This window comes from Microtus ochrogaster, linkage group LG9 (assembly GCF_000317375.1).
Source record: "Microtus ochrogaster isolate Prairie Vole_2 linkage group LG9, MicOch1.0, whole genome shotgun sequence".
NCBI classification, from domain to species: Eukaryota; Metazoa; Chordata; class Mammalia; order Rodentia; family Cricetidae; genus Microtus; species Microtus ochrogaster.
This window is the reverse complement of record NC_022034.1, coordinates 24804780-24827367: the sequence shown is the minus strand read 5'-3', so window position 1 is coordinate 24827367 and position 22588 is coordinate 24804780. Positions and strand designations below refer to the sequence as shown.

The 22588-nt window shown below is 43.6% G+C and overlaps 1 protein-coding gene across 2 annotated transcripts in view; it reads right to left on the bottom strand.

The window, feature by feature from the left end:
* The window catches only part of Lama4 (laminin subunit alpha 4), a 146081-nt gene extending 131811 nt beyond the window's left edge, over positions 1-14270 (bottom strand). Inside the window, exon 1 of one of the 2 annotated variants that reach the window (XM_005363528.3) lies at positions 13894-14270. In XM_005363528.3, the coding sequence (XP_005363585.1) occupies positions 13894-14088 (195 nt within the window). In that variant the 5' untranslated portion in view covers positions 14089-14270. The remainder of the gene's footprint in view (positions 1-13893) is intronic. The other variant, XM_026787451.1, reaches the window with a different exon arrangement.
* Positions 14271-22588: the final 8318 nt, after the last annotated feature.

Below are 22588 nucleotides of genomic sequence, written 5' to 3'. Positions count from 1 at the left end.
GGAAGCCATGACTAAAATGCCTAAAATGAAACAAAGGGGATGAAGGATGTTATAAATTAAATTCAAAGTTAAGATAAATACAATGACTCCTAGTGTGTATGAGTGTGATCTATGCACGTGTGGTGTGTACACATATGTGCACCTGTGCATGTGTGTGTATGGGTGAGAAGCGGACATCAGCTGTCTTACTCCATCATTCTATCCTATGAGTCGCTCACGGGACCTGGAACAAATTGTCAGCCAGAAAGCCCCAGTGATCCTCCGGTCTCAGACCCCACAGTGCTAGGATAGCAGCTGTGACACCTGAAGCAATGCACGGCTTTTGAAGGGAGTTCTAGAGATCCATTCTCAGGCCCCTCTCCTCTCCCCTTGTGTAGCAGGTGCTCTTACCCCTGGAGGCATCTCTCAGGCACTCCGAACTACTAACGTCTTAGTAATTAAATTAGATCTGAACCCTGAATAGCTACAGCAGACCTATCAAGAAGGCAGCCATGGATTTGCTTTAATATGAGGCAGCTCATTTGATGACCCAATAGTCATCTCCAGGTACTCCTCGTCCTTGGTCTGTGGGATACAGCAGGAGGCTGAAGGCTGAAGGGAGAGCTCAGTGGTAGAGCACCTGCCTGGCATCTCCAAACATCTAAAGCTACATCAAGCCCATGATGTAGGAGGGGAGAAGGCCTGCCTCTAGTGCAAGGAACTTGGCTGAGGTTCCAGTTCCAAAAAGTGTCTGGGGGACCTTGGAAATGACTCAAATTCTGGCACTAATTTCTTCCTCTTCAACGATATGAGCAGAACAATGGTTCCTCGCTGTCTGGACTTTTGTGAAACTTCCTGCTGCTTCAGTAGGGTTACCTGGTAGATATCACCATGTCTCATGAATAGATTAGCAACAAATGGCCTGGCATATAAGATGGTTGTGAAGATCAAAGCTCGAAATAACACAGGAAAACACATCATAAACAAGGAAGCTTTGACAATATTCACACTGTTCAATAGAGTTAGTTGTCATTGGAAACTGTTTTACTTGGAAGTTTGTGAATAACATTTTTTCAATGTCAATAACTTTTTTTTAAAAAAAATATCTCTTATACAGTACATCCCGACTACAGTTTCCCCTCCCTCCACTCCTCCCAATTCCCACCTTCCCACCTCCCCTCTTCTCCAGATCCACTCCTCCTCCATTTCCCTTCAGAAAAAAGCAGGCCTCCCAGGGATATCAACTGGGCACAGCATAAGAAGTTAAAATAAGAGTAGGCACAAACCCACATATCAAGGCTAGAAAAGGCAACCCAGTAGGAAAAAAAGGGTCCCATGGGCAGGTGAAAGAGTCAGAGACCCCCCCACCACCACTGTTAGGAGTCCCACAAACCAATGCCAATAGCTTTGAAAAAGCTGAACTCTTCATGAGATAAAAGAAGCTTCCTCAATTCATTAGATGATTAGTAATCTCTAGGTATTCTGAATATATGTCATTAAGCAAAATTTCTAAGGACTGAAATGAACCTTGTTGACGCTGAAACATGTAGGAAGCAGTTTTTTAAATGAGTAATAAACTAAAGACAAAATACTGGATGTTTATTTTCCTCATTTTTGTTTTTCGGAGTGGAATCATTTAAAGACTGGTCTTTCGACAGCACATAGAGTGTAATATAATACTCTTGAGGAAAGAGTCAGCAAGGCTAGACCTTGTTAGCTCTTTGTGGAGTCCACAAATCACCAGATTTATATTCAAATGGCGTTCACATTTTAACTTGTGATAGAATAATAGTTTAAAGAGAGAAAAACTTATCAGAAATCTGGGGGTTGCTAGGAAGACCAAAAGATAATGGCTAGCATGTCTGCCTGTCACCACCCCACACTCTCTGAAATTCCTCTGTTGTTTCCCTCAGCACTCCCAGGTAATGACTGAGACAAAAGGGGAATTTCCTAGGGAAGGGCCAAAAATATCATCAGACAAGGAAGAGGAAGCATAAAAATATCTCTCTGGAGGATACCAATTGTTAAAGACTTTAGCTCATGTGTGGAGGTGCGCAGAACATCCGAAATTCTGCATAGCCAGCCACAAGTGCTGGCTGAAGACAGCCGTGTGTCCTGCTGGGATCTGCCAGGAAGACAGATTTCAATGACACTCTAGAGATCTGTCATGATTTACAATGTCAACTCCTAAGGCCCCTGTGTAGTAGTTTTCAAATATGCTAGAACAGAGAAACCCTATCAGAACAGCAACCATTCAACAATGAAGTTCTGTGAGGAACTCATGTCCATACTTAGAGAACCAAAGGTATTCCCCTCATGATTCAACTTTAGAGCCATTGATTTAGTGGGACTAATGTTAAAAGGTCCCAGGATACACTCTACCCCATGATTAAATACTTCTCTACAAATGTCAGCAGTACATCAACCTTCTTCCTTATCCTTGCTCTCCAGACATGGGACACGCCATCTTGATCAAATCTTGGTGATGATCCCCATCTTTGTTTTCTCTACAATGACCACCAAACAACACAGAACCTTTTATTCTTTCCTGGGCAGTCATCAGTGCATAGCACATGTCACCCAGGTTCTGGGCTATCTGCTACTCAATACCCAATCCATCTTTATTCCAGACTAAGGTTTAAAGAGCATAATCTTCATTGTATTTCTCTTTCTTCTGTTACCTTCAATGACTCCCTATTTTGTGGTCTAATCAATTGGGACTATTACTCGTCTTCTTAAGTCTTTTTCTCCTCTTATCTTGTTTTATCATGAGCTGTACTTTCTCAAACCTTGAAGGTCCACATGACTCATGCATTGACTTGGTCACTTCCCAGCAGAAACATTCTTTCTAAACTCTCCAAGTTCTCATAATGATATGGGATTTCCCTCTGTATTCTGTGATTACCATCAATGAATAAAGAAACTGCTTTGGACCTATAGCAGGACAGAACTTATCTAGGCAGGGAAAACTAAGCTGAATGCTGGGAGAAAGAAGGGTGGAGTCAGAGAGAAGCCATGGAGCTGCCTGAGACAGATGCTGGGAACTTTTACCGGGTAAGCCATAGACATGTGACAATATAAAGATTAATATAAATAAGTTAAATTATTTTGTAAGACTTAGTCAATAGGAACCTAGAGCTAATGGGCCCAGCAGTGATTTAAATAATACAGTTTCTGTGTGATTATTTCGGGTCTAAGCTAGCCGAGCATGTGGGAAGAACAAGTGGCCTCCATACAACATTGTAACATAACTTCATTGTTTACATTATTAATGTGCTTGTCTTATCTCTCTGATTGTGTTTTATTTGTAGGATACATGACATTTAGTAGGCATTATAGTAAGGTTAAGTGCAAGTAGCCAGATTTCTTGCTGTGACCTACTTAAGTTACTTTATGTTGAATGAGAGTGGAGTTTCCAAAGCTATTAAAAGCAAGTGTCCCTAAGTGCCAAAGAATACAAGATAAACACAGGGATTAAATACTATTTCTTATATTTCAAAATGGAATTAAAGTTAATTGGGCCGTTATCTATAAAAATGTACAACCAATATGAAATACTACATTCATTTTTTTTTGCTAAAGTTCAAATAAAGTAATGACACTATTTTATCGGCAACTCTCTTTTACAGTTACGAGTTATCTCATTAAATATTGTTTAATATTTTTCTCAGCAGATACTGTGGGTTGACTCATACTCCTCAAAGTTCAGATGTTGACACTCCAATTCAGTCTGACCCTATTAGGAGACAGGGCCCATAGGGAGATGATAAAGCTTAAATGAGGTCACATGGGCAGGACCTTCATGTGACACGACTGTTGTATTCCTCTAAAGACACAGAAAGAAGGTTTCAGGAAATGTATGAACATGGCTTTCTACCAGCCAGAAAGACAGTTCTTTTCCTACACCCCTGACAGCTATTTGATCTTGGACTTCAGTCTCTGGAACATGGAAAAGTCTACTTCTGTTGGTTAAGTCACTCCATGTGGGGTATCCTGTTATGACAATCTTAGCATAGGAACACAGTAGGTGAAATAATGTAAGACACGAGGTTAGAGGAGAAAGAGAGGGGCAAGGAGATCCCTGGGCATGAAAAGTCTGAGGCTCATCAGGTTCGACGATGTCCCCCTCCAGTTATAATGGATGTCACTTCTTCCTCAGCCGCTGTGCTAGTCTCTGAGGGACGGCCTGGGTCTATGCCAGGTTGAACCACGAGTACCACTGGTGACATCTTTCCACTCTAAGCTCTCATTCCTTGCTCACCTCTCTCAGACAACTTGTTTTCTTTTCTCCAGTACTTGGTGGTTTCTAGGAAGGGAGCTAGGCTGTTTCTCTTCAGGAGTCGAATCCTTTTGTTGTGAACTGCCTTTCTCTTTCCACAGTCATTTTCAGGGGAATACCCATGACCATGTTTCCAGGAGGTGGCATCACCCTCTCCGTCCCCTGGTTTCCCCAAAGCAGCATTTAGCATTGTTTTTCTATTTTATTGTTACTTTTTAGGAGCAAGGCTCTAGTACGTGACCTGTGAGCTCCACTCAGTTAGGATTTGATTTAATATTCTGGTCTCTTCCTCCTCTTTATATAAAAAAAGTTTCCCCTTTCTAGATTCATATGTTTCCCCTCTCCCAGCCCATCCAAAGTTTAGTCAATGAACTAAACACTGAAACACTGAAAATTTAGACTTCGGTGTTTCTTGTATTTCAATGTACTAAGGAGGATGTTGGGTAGGTGGAAGGAGGATTCTGGTTCTGAGGTTTTGCATCGCTAATCTGTGCTCAGGTGACAAAGATACTGCCCCTTTGCACCATACTCAAGGGTCAGTCTTTTAGGCTCTGCTTCCCCACAGCCAGCGATAACCAGTCTTTTATCAAGGCAAGTTTCTTCAACTATTTCTGACTTATAGAAAGTTCCTAGTGCATATTTGTTTCCAAATGTGTCCCACTGAATCTAAAGCAAGCTTTAAATTTTCCTTTAGTAGCTTTAGGACCCAGAGGACAACTCTTCAATGCCTAGTTTCATATGTTTGATGTTTATAATGTATTGACACTTTGCTGGTTTGTTCTACGATTTCCACCGAGTGAAAACACACTCTCCTCTCTGGACCCTCTGCCAGTTGGTACTTGACTGACACTTAAGTATGTGTTCTCCTTTGGTGACCTCATTATACTTTATTTTCATACTAGGGTCTGAGTAGGGGAGGTGGGAGCATCTAAGAACGCTGACATAAGATTTTTTGACAACAGAGTGGCATACCTTATATGCATGGGGGTGTCTGCAGCTCACACCGTCTGAGACACTTCCTTGGTGTGTCATCATAGAAGGCTTATGTCTGTGCCTGGCCTGTGCCCTGACTTGCTCCCCCAGCTTCACCTACAGAAGGTGATGGGAAACCGGGAGAAGTATTCCATTAAAGTGTTTCTCGTTCCTTCTTTTGGGTCAAAGTCCTATGTCTCCCGCACTCTCTGGATACTTAAGAATATGGGGTTTTAAGGGACGACAGCTGCAGGTATGTTCCTTATGCTGGGTACATTTTAATCTCTGTTAGGACTTGCTGTTATAAGCCATATCATTAGCAACACCCATTTCATCTTCTTCCTTCTCTGTCTTTATTTTTTGGATGAAGAGATTCAGGGGAGGGGTGCCCACATTCCTTAATCTACCAAGAATGATCTGTTTATTAGCAATGAAGTGAAGAACCATCAAGGTTAGTCTAGGTTCATAGTTCAGCTTTGCTTGGTGCCTCGGGACTCTCCCTCCTGCTGGCAGTTCAAGTCAAGGATAAAGAGAAGTAATAAAGACCAAAATGGAAAATATTATAGTGAAAGAAATGATTTTCTACACGAAGATGCCAAGGTACATCTGTGAGGGGATCCAATGCTTAAGGTGCCTCAGTCCACTGGAACAGCAGGGAAGAACCTGAGGCAGTCAGGGGACACAGTTCCTTGGAGTGTCGCTAGTGAGCTTCCCTGCTTCCCTCTGCCCCGAAATTCCTCAGCTACAAAGTGAGAGGACTGTGTCTCCAGACTTCCTTTCTAGATCGAACATCTGATAATTTCTTAGACTTTATGGTCCAGGGCACATTATCTAGTTTTGTATCTAAAGATAACCTTCCACTGGCTATCAAACAGGTTTCACCCTTAAACAAGTCTCTTTTATGCTGATTTCTGTGCTCCAATAAAGGCTACAGGGTTTGTCTCTTTATGAGTGAAAGTTTGAGCATCTGTTAGCACTGATCACAACGGACAACAATATCCAGGGAAGACAATAGAATAAAGCAATTGTCTGTGCACTGTGATGAAACATTCAGGTCCAAGCACTCAGACTCCACTCGGTTCTCAACTATCAGGAACTGAGCATCTCACCTGTGGGACTGACGGAAACAGACCACTGCTACTAAGATTTGTGGCAGATCAGTAGGAAGAGAGGAGCACTTAGGGGGTGTGCTTGGCTGGTTAGACTATGTCACCCTTCTCAAGGGCAGCACACACATCACCACGCTTAAAAAGAATCGTAGAGGAACCAGCTACAAAATAGATTTGTCACATTTGAAGACTAAGATTTGGGGGAGGGGACTGGAGACATGACTCCGGGGTTAAGAGAACCAGAGAACCCAGGTTCGATTCCCAGGACCCACATGGCAGCTTACAACTGTCTGTAATTCCAGTTGCAGGGGATCCAGTGTCCTCTTCTGCTCAGTAGGATCCTGCACGCATGTGGAGTACAAGCTCTCACACACATTCACATTAAGTAAAAACATAAAACAAAAACTGAGATGTGGGATTTGTGCTGTGGTATATCACATTTTAAGGGGTAAAAAAAAGAGATTTCTCTCTTTTGGCTATCCTGCAGCCAAAAGATATTTGATATATTTTTTTTTATTTGCAGCTTTTACAATCAGCCTACAATCCTGGTAAGTCAGGGCCTAAGGATCACGCATCATCTCTCTTGCTTCTGGCTACTATGCTATGCAGTCCTGTAGGCTGGCATACAGAAGTTTTCAGTTCTGTTCTCTGTGTTGCTGTGTACTTGGTGCAGACAACAATACTCTGGGTAGCTGTTAAGTCCTCAAGACAAGCTCTCCTGACTGCATTTTAGATCCCCAGAGTCTCCAACTTTCTTTAAGGCAATGAAAGATTACTCCATAATTTCAAAATAAATCTAAGCACATGAAGTCTGCACCATGCTCATGACATCTTTCAGTTACAGGGCACAGCACGGATTTCTGTTCTTGTTTTCTTTTCTTTTTTCATTTTTTGAGACAGGGTTTCTCTGTGTAGCCCTGGATGTCCTGGAACTCACTCTGTAGATAGACCAGGTTGGCCTCGAACTCACAGAGATTCGCCTGCCTCTGCCTCCCAAGTGCTGGTATTAAAGGCGCGCACCACCACCACCACCACCACCGGGCTGTTTTTGTTTTTATGACATTCCTACTAATGCCTGCTCTAGAGTTACCCCCACTTCGCAGTTCTCAGGGAGTCATCAGGGTAGCTACATCACTCCATTTACATAAACGCAAGATCTCTAACTTTCACACGCTTTAAGACAGCCCTGGAACTAAGAAGAGGGTCGCTTTGCATGTTATTATTTTTAAAGCAGACCACTTCCTTTTCTCTTGGTTTTTCAAAGGAGCAACGTATGTGTTTCTCTTTATGCAGAGTATTTGGGTTTGACTATGGAAAGCTTCCCACTGCATTCAGCCTCGGAATGTTGTTCCCCCCAAGTTTCTCATGACAAAAAGACAGAGCCCCAGAGGCAGGCTGCTGGCAGCTGAATTTCATTAGGACTTTGATGGGAAACTTAAGTTGGAATTATAAACATCTGTGGTTAAACTTCCCTTTAGTAAGCCATTTCTCAGAACTTAACTTTACCACACCAGGAGCAAAAGAGGAAACCAGTTGAAAGAGCGAGCCTTCTGCTATTGTGGGGCCCGGGAGAGTAGTCAAATATCTGGCTGCGGCTGTTGTATCCTAATGGACTCACAGACTCTTTATTTGAGAAAATTAATAATTATTTAGAAGTACTAATTTTGGGACTTGAAGCATGTGCCAAAAATCGGAGTGGTTTCTAACTTAAAGTCTCAAAATTGTATCTGGCCATCCTCATATTTATATGATTGCTATAAGCAAGCAAACATCCTCAAGACTCTCTCTGAAGTTATATATTTCACAAAACTACAAGCCAGATTTGAACATTTGGGAATCTGTTGTTTCAGAGCTTTTTCTCCCACTACTTAATTTTTTGTTCAATTTCATCGTTTTTTTGCTTTGCTTTGTTGTTGCTGTTAGTTAGCTTCTCTAGAGCTTTAGAAAAACCTACCATTTCTCTCAGCTATTCAGATAGCATATTGCAGGTGTAAAACTATTTAAAAACTACTAAAGAGACCGATTAGAAGAGACTTTCTATAATCCCTCTACTCTTGGGTTGCACAGCCAGGAAATTTGCAGACGAGACAAATTGTTAAAGATTCGGACGACAGAATCTGTTCATCGAGTCATTAACCTCATTTTTTCCTGTGCTTGATGAAACTGCAGGGGAAGAGAGGGGCGGGAAGAGGGCAGAGCTAGAGGCTGAGGCCGTCTCGTGTGTCCTGCTGACATTGCATCCACATGTCATCTCACAGCAATCTTGCCGGGCAAAATCTTTCCACCAATTTTATAGTGAAAAAAGAGAATCCTTAGAAGATGAAGTAATTTGCTCAAAGTCATGCTGCTGGAAGTCTGGGCACTGATTCCCACATCTGTATGGCCACAGATGCTGCTGGAAGGCTGGGCCCCAATCCCCACATCTGTCTGGCCACAGGCCCACATCTGGCCTCGGACGAAAGGTGAATGTCAAATATGGTAGAGACAGCAAAGCAAGCTGCCCATGGCCTTCACATACACTTGCCTAGAACAAATTTAAAACTGAGTCATCAGCTTCAGCTATGAGTCCAGATTTCATCTTCTCTTAAAAAACAAACAAACAAACAAACAAACTAAACAGGGCGACAAGCTTCCAGAAGAGTTTGCAGGGTGGAGGGTACTGAGGGTATTCCACTCTGGACCACTGTCTCCTGTGACTCAGACCTCATCGCCCATAGGTTGCTCTTCTTCCTTAGTTGGCTCCACTCCAAGCTTCTGTAACAATCTGAATTTTAGAAATTCCTTTGAGCCATAGGATCCAGCAATTCACTGGCTATGGACCTGACGGAAGTGAAAACAGGGACTCAGCCAGATTCTTGCACATCGTTGTTCATAGTGGTATTGTTTCCATCCACCAAAGGAAGAAACCGCACTTATTTCAGTGAGTGGATGAGCAAACAACAAATGTTTGATACACCTACATCCGTATATGTCAATTATAAGTATTAAATATATGGATGTGAATGGAAGCCTTAGCAGCTGAGATCCTGATGCGCCCACAGTGTGGTTGAACTTTGAAGACTCTTGCAAGTTGTCTGCTGACCACCACACAAGCACCCAGGCACACGATGCCACCCAGTCCCCTCAATAAAAGAAAAAGAAATTCGTTCTAACAGTGTATGTCCAGTAGCACAGAATAGGATATTGAATAGTGTATTGTATACTTCATTTAAAAAAGAGCACTCTCAAAATTTTAATAAAATGATCCCTATGGATGGTTCTGTACACTCTTCTACATATTCCTTGCACAGTCAAATGGATTTTATAAACTCTATCCGGGCTGAGCCACTTTGCGGCTAGGAGCTCGGGCCTCTGGCTCTGTACCTGTTTCCCTATCTGTGTCATGAGATGAGAACTGTACAGTCCTAGCGACTAGTGGAAGTGACAGGAGATGCTTTAGGGAGTGGAAGCTCTACCATGGCAACGCTGTCCCAGTCTTTCTAAAGCAAGTGGTATGAAATCTTCTTTGCAATTTGGCAAGTAGACTATGGTGTCCTGGTCTACTTCGTTTTCTGCATGGCACTTAGCTCGTAGTCAGTCTGTAAGAGCATTCGCCTATTCTGATGGGTGTCATTATTTTCTCTCAGATTGCTTACCACTTGAAGGGAATGGTGAAAGTGTTTTTGCTACCCTACCCGTTTGTTGTTTGTTTGTTTGCTTTTCTCTGTAAATCTGCCTATTGTGTGAATGTAAGAAGTAGAGATTCCAAAGACCTAATCTAGCGCTGCAACAGCCACCCGGAGTGCCTGCCTAGGTTCGTGGCTGGATGATTTATTGTCCACACAATCTTTTTCAAAGCAAGGGGTTGAGATAAGGAAAAGGAAAGCAGATTGGGAAAGAGATAGGATTTTCTGTAAACATTCCGCAACCCTTCCATGGCAAGGAGCCTAACAGTGTGTCAGGGCACGGGACTAGGACAACACAGAAAGGAATGGAGGGAAAGTCCCTCAGAACGGTCTCCTTAGAGCTCCTTTAAGCAGGTAAGTTCATTCAGAGTCCATGGGCCCAAGAAGCAGTGGTATTTCTGGAGGGAAGTTAGCATGATAATGGTGCACTCGCATTAGGGCCTGGAGCCCTATTTTCTCCTCTGGGAGAATTTTCACCTCGATCAGTGATTTCTCTTTCTCATGTAGGTATCAAAACCAGTCACCACGAGGAACTCGCAGCCACCCACTACCTCCTGGCCCTCCCAGCGTTCCTTCTTTGCCCTTCATTTCTCAATGCTGCTTGTTGCACGTCCATCTAGCCTCTACCTCTAGCCCAGTGTTCTTGACCTTGGCTGACTCCTGGCTGTGTCTCCATAGAGGAGAATCTTGCTTTCCCCAGGGGTACTCTGGTGCTGGTGGCCTGGGGATGTTTGCTACGGTTCTCTGGGGTTATTTAGTTAAGAAGACTTCAGCTAGATTCGGGTCACTTACCTCGCAGTAAAATCCACACATAGAGATTTCCCCAACTTTGTTTCATCATTCTCATCAATTGCCTCCACCCTCCAGGCGAGAGTAGAAAGAAACAGTTCTCTCCCCAGCTCCGAGGGAACCAACTACACCCCCCCTCCCCCCCCTGCACAACTTTTAGACTTTCCCTTTGCTCTTTACTTGCTACAGTGCACGTGACAAACTGAAGGGGTTCTGTTCTCCTTTTAAAATGTTCTCAGAAGGCTGAATGCTGCTTTTGAAAATATTGGTCTCCTTCTGGGCCACACTCACCCACTAAAACATCACTGCCATACACTCAGGGGTAATGGACTCAGTGAATTGTTTGTCGAGGAGCAGGAGGCAGGAAAATCCTCACGTGGGGTGTAGAGTTCCCTTTGGGTGCGTCTCTCTCACATTCTTTCCCTCCTACGGGGAAGCTTTTCCCAAAGAAAGGTTGGCTCTTCCTTCTTGGCCTGCCAGCCCATCTTGTCCTTTCAAGTCTGTTACTTTTTCTTTCCTATTTGCTCCCAGCTCACACTGAGTACCACTGTGGGTCTGAGCCACTGCTCTAGGACAAGCATCCAGCCATGGAACTTGGGGGGGAGCATTAGGGGACTTCTGCCAAGCTCCTCCCACTGACCCACGCTTGCCTTACTTTTTTTTTCTTCTTCCTGCTTTTGGAGAGTTGGTTGGAGAATAACCATTCATATAAATCCAATTCAAATAAAGTGGACATATTTTTAGAGCACCCTCCCACCCGCATTTGAACCCCTCCCATGAATAATATGACCATATTCTGTTTGATGTAAATACAATTTTCCTGGTCCAACCCAGTAAAACAGTCATTCCATGTTATTACAACTCTGGGGTGTTTTTGGTTTAAGATCTGCCTCACTGGCTATAAAGAGCATGGGAAACCTGCTGCCAGGGCACTGGGATCATCTGGAGACCACAGGCGAACTGGAGGCTCTCTGTGAAACTATCCTTTGGAAATATAATTAGTGGTATCCTACCCTGTCTACTGTAATCTTCCCTGGGATGACTAATACCCTCTTTCCCTCTCCTAAATTCCTCAACTAGCATTTTGACCCTAGTAGACCCTGACAATATTGTACATTTAACTGCCTATGGGGCATTCTTTCTGATCGGAACAATATAGACAAACACAGATATAATATTAACAAACATTAGGTAAGATAGTAGCTTAAAAATCTCTGAGAAATAACATCAAATAAGGGATCAAAAAAAAAAAACCCAACACTAATCCATCTATGGTAATAATACAGTATGATCACTTATACCTATGTTAAATACTGCACTACCGTCACCATGGTAACCAGAGAACATATAAAAATAGTTATCATTGACTTCTCTAAGCCTCAAGTTTCTCTACGTGCAACTTGGGCAAGCTATTACTTTGGTAAAGTGGGGAAGCTTGCAGTTTAAACCTGATCAGAAAACTGCCATTTTCAATGCTTTGTTGCCACTGTGCTGATCATGTGTGTGCATGAGAAATTGCTGGCAGCCTCAACATTAACCTTAAGGCACCCTAACATTCAAATAACTGTTATGAGATACAAATACAAGAAATAGCTATGTATGATATGATCCTGTCTTTAGATTTAACATATTCACATCCAGAATGCCCAGACAAGTTGAATTAAGAAGACTAATGAAAACATGAGCAAAAATGAATCTTCCACAATCGGGACATGATAAAGGTTTATTTACTGTTTCCCTGTAGTCCAAGTTTAATTGCATGTCTTATACTCTGTATCAATTCTACTCTTGGCCAAGCATTTCATTCAGGGGCTTTCCCTGCTGGAAGCAACAGGTGTGGAGATAATGTTGCCTGGGGTTCGTTCCAAGAGTTCAGAGAAGCAGTGCATTACTTCCCATTGACAGTTTGGCTAGTCTGTCCTGTCCCCCGTGTCGGGGTGTGATCAAAAGCCAGGCCCCTTCCTGCTCATGGGGCTTTTACTCTGAACCCAAATGCGCTGGTTCTATTTACCTGGCCCCTGCCGCAGAAGCATGAGTAGAGCTTTCACTTAAGAAGGGCCATCTTGCATTTTATTTCTAATTCACAATTAGTAACTCTAATTATGTTACCAATGAGTAGAACTAGGAGTAACAGTTGAGACTTCACCGATTGTAACACTTACCAACTTGCATCACTACTTTAGTTGTAGGATTGTTGTAGCCATGGGTACAGTGGTGTGTGTGTGTGTGTGTGTGTGTGTGTGTGTGTGTATGTGTGTGTGTGTGTGTGTACTGTTAGGTCAATTGCTCTTTCCTTTCCCATGAACTTAGGTGACTTCATTTTTCTCCTCCTTAGCATCTCCCACGGCCTGGACATGCTATTGTCTGTCTAGGCTCAGGGGCTCTTAAATCACTTACTACACTTATTCTCCTCTAAATGTCTACACTTCAGCTACTTTTCAACTTAAAAGTCTCTTAATGTATAAGAACAGTGTCTCTTTGAATAAGCATTCGATCAATAGTATATGGTGATCATCTCTCTTTGTGAACGGAGCTTGATTTCATCTTGCTTCTGGCTTAGAGTGGTTTACTTCTGTTTAAGGCATCTGCCCTAAAATTTCCTAACAGCTTCTTTTACAGCAGATTAATGCCCCCCCCTCCCAGCACCCCACCTCCAGCACCCCATCGGCTGGGGCCTTGAAGAAAACCTTTTGTTTAGTTCCAGACAGAAGGTTAGGTTTTTAGCAATATTGTTCCCATTGTTCAAAGAGCAGAGAGGAACAGGGAGATAGTGAGGGGCACACACATTAAGCAACAAGGCTCGACTATTGGACACACCAAAAGACCACCACCTGCATACTGCCGAGGTCTTTTGTGAGTCTCACAGACCCATGTGGAACATGAAGGGTACTAGCACTTCGTCAGCTGGAAGAGACAGGTTGCAACGCCTCACCTTCCAACTCACATCCAAATCCAACTGACAAAACAGAACTCTTTATTTCAACTGAGGGGACCCAGTCCTGTGAAACTCTAGGCTGTCAGAAAGGGACACAGAAAAAAAGAGGATCGTGGTCCAGCCGGTAAGCACAGGTGCGCAGCAGGGTGGCAGGGGACACCTTACCTCAGCAGCAGGCGGCAGGCGTCCCAGTGTCACACGGGGGTCGCTGGTCTCAGGTGGGTCTTGCCTACCGACCACTGAGCTCCCCTCGATGTCAAAAGGAAAAGCATTGCCGTCCCCGGACGCCGCGCGGGAGCAGGCAGCACCCCAGAGGAGCCACAGGGGCAGGATTGAGCACCAGGCTGTGCTCCAAGCCATCGCTCCGCTGGTATTCGACAAGCCCTTCCTAGAGCGAAGGATCTGGGGCTCTTGGTGGGCACCCCCAGAGGTGCAGCGATGGCTGGTGTTTTATCTTCTTTGGCGGTATTTAGATCCAGGAACCGAAGGTACAACTTTGTTGTTGTTTTTAGAAGTAGAAAGTGAGAGTCAACGTGGTCCCTCTGCTACTCGCCTTTCCCTCCCACCCACCCTCTCACTTTGTCTCCGGCGCTCCTAAGGCTTGGGCTCTGGGACCTACAGGCGCCCGGCGAGCATCAAAAGGCAGCAGAGCGGGACTGGCAGGAGCCGGGGGAGCGCGCCTGGCCACCTCCTCTCCCTGGCGGCTGGGACCGAGGACGGCGCAGCTCTGGCTTCCTTCCCACACTCATTCTCACCACTCCCTTTCCACCTTCCCCTTCCAGGCCCTCCCACTCCAAGTTGGCTTTCAGACCCTGAGGTCAGGCCTTTCCTTGTCGCCCGCTTCCCCTCCCCCCTCGCAGTTTGGAGCACCTCCAAGGACTTAAGATGAATATTCAGCGTTCCCGATTGCTTCCCCACATCCCTTATTTACATAGCCAAGGCGCCGGATGTCTGATCTATATTTATATAGATTTGTATGTGCCCCCCGCCTCTAGTGTACAGGAAAGTGGGCGGAAAAGGGATTCCAGGGGCGGGAGGGAGCCTGAGGTAGATGACCTCAGGAACTAGCGGCATTTCTGGACAAGTTCTCCTCTCTTCTAGAGATAGTCGGTGGCTCTCTTCTATCGAGGTTCACTGGCCACTCCTCTTCCTCTGCCGGTCCTCACCCAGCGGGCTGGAGAGAATATCTTTCACTACAGTGCTAGAAAATGACTTCATTATTGAAATGCATGAACTTTTATTTACAAAGAACATCTTGTTTTTTCCTAAAGAGGTGCTTTGTGAGGGACCACAGAACAAGGCTTGCAGTGTATGTGCCTGTCAAATATGCAGCCCACAGCCCGTAGCCCTGACCTCTTCCTCTTGGCTGTAATCTCAAGCCTACCACATCTGTCTGAATAGTGTAACCTTTCCAAGATTGCCATAGGACTTGGGCTACAGCTGTGCGCGGGAACGCCCTTGATGGGCACCTGCTGCAGCTAATAGGTGCCTTTGTGCTTATGGGCTTCAGGTCAGAGCTTTAGGTGTCTCTGGGAGGCCCCCAATGTGGCTTTAAAATTGCCAGATGGGAAAATAACCATACAAGGATACCCAGGCCAGTTTCGAGGAACCGGGAATCACGATCATGCAATAAATCAACTCTCTGAACATTGGTATGAGCCCCATTCCACAGGATGGATTGTTTTGTCTAAAGATACACATACCAACCATTTCTCCTCTTCCATGTGCCAGCTACTTTCCTTATGCTATTTGTAAACACGACAACATTTCTGCATAGTAAGGCTATTACTTCCTTGTTGTGAAAGAAGAAAAGAGATTCCCCAAGGCCACCCAAGGTAGAAAGCTGAATTGGACATAAGCCTTCTTGGTCTAAAGCTCTGCTTCAGGTCTGTAACCCACTGAAACTGATAAGATAAAGACAGAGCTGGGACACAGAGGAAGTGGGCTCTGTCTTTTTGAGTTGCTTTCTATGTTCCAACAGTTTGCATGAGCTATCTTATTTGATTTCACACTGATAATTGTCTGGGTGAGTGGATGTTGTCGTTTGCATTTGGCAACGGTAGCCTGGTCTGGCACTACAGCTTAGTTTAGGTAAACCTACTAGTAATGAAGCCACACCACTGACGGTTAGTTTCTGTGTTCCCCAAATCTTTCAGACTGTTTTCAGGAAGCAGATGCAGAACCCTGTGATGTGACCTGATCTGAAATAACACTGGGAGGCCGAAAGAAGCAAGAGTCTCCAAGGAACAGCATTGAGGAAGAATGGGACCTGCTGACCTCTGGATATGGATAAGAAGTGAACGATTCTTCCAGAAACAGCATCTTAAACTAGACTAGACATCTTAAACTAGAATGACATCCAAGTTCTACCTGGGCCTGTGTGCTAGGTATGGCCTATCCTGACACTCCTATACCTCCTGCCTAGGCCACTTAAATCCTGGTGCCACCTGCCAATATGTGAAGCAGACCTGAGCAGCCCCTGTCTCCTTAATTCATCTATTGTCAATAAAGTTCTTTTGGTGGAAGGAATAAACAATAACAAGATAAATACCTCTAATGTAGTAGTATTGCCTTCTGTGTGCGCTGGGCAGTGAGCATGTGTTTGGTGACTGTGAGGTTCTTCATTTTAAATAACAGAATGGTGTAACACGAAAGAGCTAATGTCGGAAGAAGCAGAGTTATCATAGATCCCATGATATCTGTCTTGTTTTGGTTTAGAAATTTAACAACAATACAAGAAACCATTAAACTGATTTGTTATGTTTTTTTTTCTCCATATAAATTGGTTAATTTATTAAATTAAGTTTGTGTTTGGTTTAGATGGTTCTTGAAAAGATTTCTGCTGGAAGAGAAGGTGACCAGAATCTGAGGAGGAACAACAGTGCTCAGTTATCCTGTTCTACCCTTCAACTTCATAACTTTACTAATAATATTATTACACACCACATGTACTCACACATATGTGCAGTCTGGCTTCAGATATTGAGTGCTTTATCAAACCCAAACTGCTCACATTTGCTTCCAGAAGGACTTAACATACTCTTCCTTAGCTATCAGCCAGTTACACACTTGTTATTTAGCCTGGGGCCTCTTCTCCATGCCCTCTAGTCAGTATATATGGTCTGCAAGGCTTAACAGTTGGAATTGGGGCTATTTATCTGGGACCTATGAACTTCTTTTTTTCATTAACTATATGCTTTCAATTTTTCTCTTATCTGTTATTGTTTCTTTGGCAAATGATAAGATATATACATATATCTGTGTATGTATACACATGCACCCATAGGTTTTGTATGAAATTTAACAGACTTCTTAGCCACGTTTGTAGCAGTTCTTGACCCAAAGCTTAGTCTTTTCGAATGTCAGTTTTATCACCTGTAAAATGGGAATAATGGGTGCTTCTTTCACTGAGTTATTAGTGGTAGTAAATAATGTAAACAAAATATTAATATTCACTGATAGATATAAAGACCATGCTTGGCAAAGACAACTTAATTATGTAATATATTAAAGTTTAAAAAAGAATAGCAAGACACCTCCTAAAGACGAAAGGCAGTCGTGTTTATTTATCCTGGGCTGGGGGAACTCCTGTTGGCTGAGGTCAGCCATTTCTCTTTCTGGCCACTCCCAGATCTTCCTCTGCCCTAGCTCTTGATTGGGGATGTCATGGGTCTTAGGTAGGGCTGTTGTGGAGTGAGCGAGCACAGAGGACTATTTCACAGTAAGCTAGAAGGCAGTAGAGTAAAGGGCACCTCCACCTCACCACAGGGTCACTCAGGTCTTGAAAAGCCTGAATGGTGGTTTTTATCTTCTACTAAAAGAAAAATCAGGGACCTTTTCCACTCTGTGACTATTTTCCCTTCCTCCTTCCTTTCCTAAGATTGTGGAGGAAGTCTCAACAAATATCTTCAGAATCCTGTCCTTGTTTTCTAGAGGAGGGGGTGTCTACCTTCCCCAAGATCAACATGGACATTAGGAGAGGCTCAGAGGCTGGATGGCTTGTCCAAGGACACCAAATCAGTTAGCGTTAAATGAGAGCCCCACACTTTTCCACTTCCCAGATCAACTGCCTTTCCACGACCAGACCAAGCTATTTTTAGTTTTGGCAGCAGCAGACCTGGTGGTTTTGAGGCTTTATCAAAAGAAAGTTCTGGAATTCCCTTATAAGAACCTGCCGAGTTATCTGCAGATAAAGATCAAGGCTGCCTGCCCCAGCAGAGCTCTGCTGTGGGGGGTCTGTTCTCAGCAGCCAGTGAGCTCCCTAGCGTGTTGTTAACACGTCCCATGTGCCCTTCTGCAAATAGAACCTTGTGTCAGCTGCTATTTTGGATTCGTAGGTGCTAATCTTGGCATCACTAGATGGGGGATTGTTGTGGGGACTGTGTACTAGTGACAATAACTTCATGACGATATTGGTCAGAGAAAGGAGTGGGAGCTGGCTGCCCTCCCATCCCCATAAAGTCTCTAGTTGATAATTCTGTGGTAGGAATGCAAAGCATACATAGGTCTCATTTTTTTTCTAGGAACACTTCCATTTCCCCACACAAGATCATCCGTCACAGATAACTGTGATGAAAGTTCAGACTGTATGAGCAGGACCAAAAGCAAGAGAGCTAGGAGCTGGAGGAGGCCTTTTAAGGTCCTCTCACTGAGTCCTCCAGGCTTTTATTCAGGATGTGGACAGTATGCTATATTGAATTCAATTCTTTTTCTATCCTGGCCTCTTGGATTTGAGCATATATTACCTCCGTTCTTCACCATCCACCCACTTTTCCACTTACCTAATCATCATTTATTGAGTATCTCTTTTTTTTAAAATATTTATTTATTAGGTATACAATATTCTGTCTGTGTGTATATCTGCAGGCCAGAAGAGGGCACCAGACCTCATTACAGATGGTTGTGAACCACCATGTGGTTGCTGGGAATTGAACTCAGGACCTTTGGAAGAGCAGACAATGCTCTTAACCACTGAGCCATCTCTCCAGCCCCCTATTGAGTATCTCTTGAGGTCAAGTTTAGATAATTAGAGTAAATGGTCAAAACATAACCTTAACGGCCAAGGAGTCAAACACCAGCTGAAGCAGATGTAAGTACACTCTATAAGAAATGTAAATTAATTTCGTGGAAATGAAGATGGGCTACTGATAAAATTATTTGAACAGGCTCTGTCTTAGTTAGGGTTTTGCTTGCTGTGAAGAGATACCATGACAAGAGCAACTCTTATAAAGGAAAACATTTAACTGGGGCTGGCTTACAGTTCAGAGGTTTGGGCCGTCATTATCATGGTGAGAAGCATGGCAGCATGCAGATAGACAAAGTGCTGGAGAGGTAGCTCAGAGTGCTACATCTTGATTGGCAGACCACAGGAAGAGGGAGTGACACTGGGCCTAGCTTGGGCTTCTAAAACCTCAAAGCCCATCACAGAGGCAGACTCTCTTCAACAAGGCCATATTTCCTAATGCCACTCCCTAGGCATTCAAATATGAGTGTATGGGTGCCATTCTTACTCAAACCACCACAGGCTCTTACCAAGATGCAGCTAAAAGTTAAAGAATGTTCTAGAAGAATGCAACTGGGCTGACTTTTAATTGATGGGGAGAAAGAGCAATGGGTCTAGGACTGAAGGAGTGGAGAACTGGAGAACAGAGACACTGACATCACAGAAGGAACAGGAAGGCACGTGATTATCTCAATCAGCAATTCTCAACCTTTTTAATGCTGTGACCCTTCGATACAGTTCCTTATGCTGTGATGACCCCCAACTATAAAATTATTTTATTGCTACTTCATTACTGTAAGTTTTCTACTGTTATGAATCAAAATGGAAATATCTGATATGTAAGATATAAGACAGGTGACTGCAGTGAGGGTCATGACTCACAGGTTGAGAACTGCTAGTTCAAATGGCCTCTGACCCTCTGTTTCAGAAGTCAGTGACTTGTGTGCAACAACAGTTCCTTCTGGATGCAAAGATGAAAAATGGAGAGCTACTCATAATACTTATGTGTTGAGCAAAATCTCCAGAAAACTAGATGAGGGAGAACGACATTTTTCTCTGTGGTCCAGCACATGGCATCCTACCTCCTTGTGTGGCCTGGGCTTCAAGTGGTCACTACTGTTGCTAATGAAGGAGAAGACCAGGATATTAGCAGAAAAAGGACATATGATCCTCCTGCCACCCAGCACCAGTTGGAGCTTCTTGGAGGAGAAGCATGAATGCTATTCTCTGACTGAGTTCCTGTGTACTGTTGTTGTCTTTTCAGACAAAGAAATTTAAACCTAGGAATGGCACAGTCCTATGTGCACTTGAAAAACTTAAAATGTACCAGGAAAAATAATTCCACAAAACAGGAAATTAAAGACACCAAAAAAAGGATGAAACAATCAATATACACGATTGCATTGGCTAATAACTGCCCTGAAGGTGATTTCTTGAAGGATCTTCAATCTTCAATTATGTCCACAATGATGCATTTTACATATTTTATGTTTTATAGATGCCACTATATATTTTATGTATGATATTTTTGTGTCCTTCATCTGCAGATTTTATAAAAATAGAATGGTTTGTTTCTACTCTCTTAAGGCCTTTAAGACACACACACAGTGTCAGTGCGATTCCAGTATGTGACTGTGAAGAGCCTGCCATGTTCAAACATGCCCTTTGGGAGGAGCACCTCGTGAGGCTGTGGTCTTGCCTGGGGGGCAGATTGAGAGATAGTTAGTAGGTTGAGAACCCTTTTCTACCCTTACATCTCTCAAAGCCTTGATGGTAGGGATTGTATCCGCAAACAGGTATCCTCAGAAAGCATTTGAGAGTAATGCAGTGAATGGGGACACCCAGATGCAAGATGCACTTAATAGATGGTGCATAGGTGACAGAGAATGGCCCTAAGTGGAATCATAGCTTTGCCTGGTCTTTGCTCACCCTTTTTGACCTAGCAAGATAATTAGTTCATAAGTGATAATGGAAAATGATTGATGTTCCTCATAATGAGCCAAGCAGAGAATGATTGGCATTGGAGCCAGTCAGCCAGGTGACAAGATCAGGACAAAATAGGAAGTCCTGGGATGCTATAATTAACAGTTAGATAACCTTTAGGAAAGTAAGAGGGAGGAAGAGAAGGAAGGAGAGAGGGAGGGAGGGAGAGAGACAGAGACAGAGAGAACAACTAAATACCCAAAATGTATTATATGTCAAATGTACCTTGGAGAAGAATAAAAAGAATCAAGGCAAAAGAACAGAACAGACAAGCTGGAGAAGGAGGGCAAAGCTACTGTGAAGCAGCCAGACAGGCTTCACCGACTGGGGTTAAGAGAAAACCAGACCATCTGTCAATGCAGAGAAACAGGCCAGAGAGAAAGGATCGAGGCTTGGTAGGGCAAAGAATTGGTTAAAGTGAAGTTTCAGCCATAAAGAACAGCTGGAAATCAAGTCAGAAAGGTTGTCATAGGGACACTGATGAAGGCCTTTGAGATAATTATAAGAGTTTTGGGACAGAGCAGGCCTGAGGCAGCTAACTCCACAGGAGCAGGACTGAGCCAGTGACCTGGGCCAGAGCAGGCCTGAGGAAACAAATTTCACAGAAATAGGACTGAACCAGCAACCTAAGCCAGAGCAGACCTGAGACAGCGAACTCCATAGGAGCAGGTATAGGGGAGCAACTGCTGAGTGGGTAGGCCAGTGCCAGAGACTGCTGTGGGTCTGAGCATGAATCTGGGACCTTCAAAGGAGTAGACCTGAGCCAGGACCCCTGCAGATGTGGGCATGAGTCTGGGACCTCCAAGGAACTAAGCCTGAGCTAGGACCTCTGTGGGTCTGGGCATGAGTCTGGGACCTCTGAGTGAATAGGCCTGAGCCAAGTCTTCTGCAGGTCTGAGTCTGGGACCCCTCAGGGAGAAGATCACAGCCAGAGACCTTTGCAGGACCAACCCCAAGCCAGGGACCTCTGCAGAGCAGATCCAGACCAGGGACATTTACAGAAACAAGTCTGAGCCAGCAACCTAGACCAGAGCAGGCCTAAGATAGCAAACTCCATGGGAATGGAACAAACCCTGGGAGCACTGAGTGACCTCCAGGAACACAGAGTGACCAACAGCATAACTAGAACCATGGTACTGACTGTACCACAAGGAACAACCATCTGAGCCTTGGATCCACTGTCATTGAGAAGATTAATCACCAGAGTCACAGACAGCCCCAACCACACCAATTAGAGGAAAAAATGAGTAGACAAGGTAAGAACACAAGCAACACCACAAAGAGCAACACAACATCAGTAAAATCTAGAGACCCTACAACAGCAAGACTTGAACAACCAAATATAAATGAAGCAGAAAAAAATGACCTAAAAATAATATCAGGAGAATGTTTGAGACTCTTAAAGAGGAAATGAGAGACTCCCTCAAAGAAATGGAGGAAAAGACACACAAAAAATTGGAAGACATTAGTGAATCCCTTAAAGAAAACCAAGAAAAAGCAAGCAAACATATGAAAAAAACCATTCAAGATGTGAAAACTGAAATAGAGACAATAAAGAAAACACAAGCTGAGGGAATTATAAAAATAGAAATCATAAGAAAATGAACAGAAACCAAAAATTCAAACAAACAGAAGAATACAAGAGATGGAAGAGAGAATCTCAAGCACTTAAGATACAATAAAGGAAATAGACTTATCAGTCAAAGTAAACATTAACTCTAACAAATGCTTAAGACAAAATATCCAGGAAATATGGGACACCGTGAAAAGACCAAACCTAAGAATAATAGGTATAGAATCAGGAGAAGAAGTTCAACTCTGAAGATACAAGAAGCTTATGGAACACCATATAGACTGGATGAAAAAAAAAGTCCC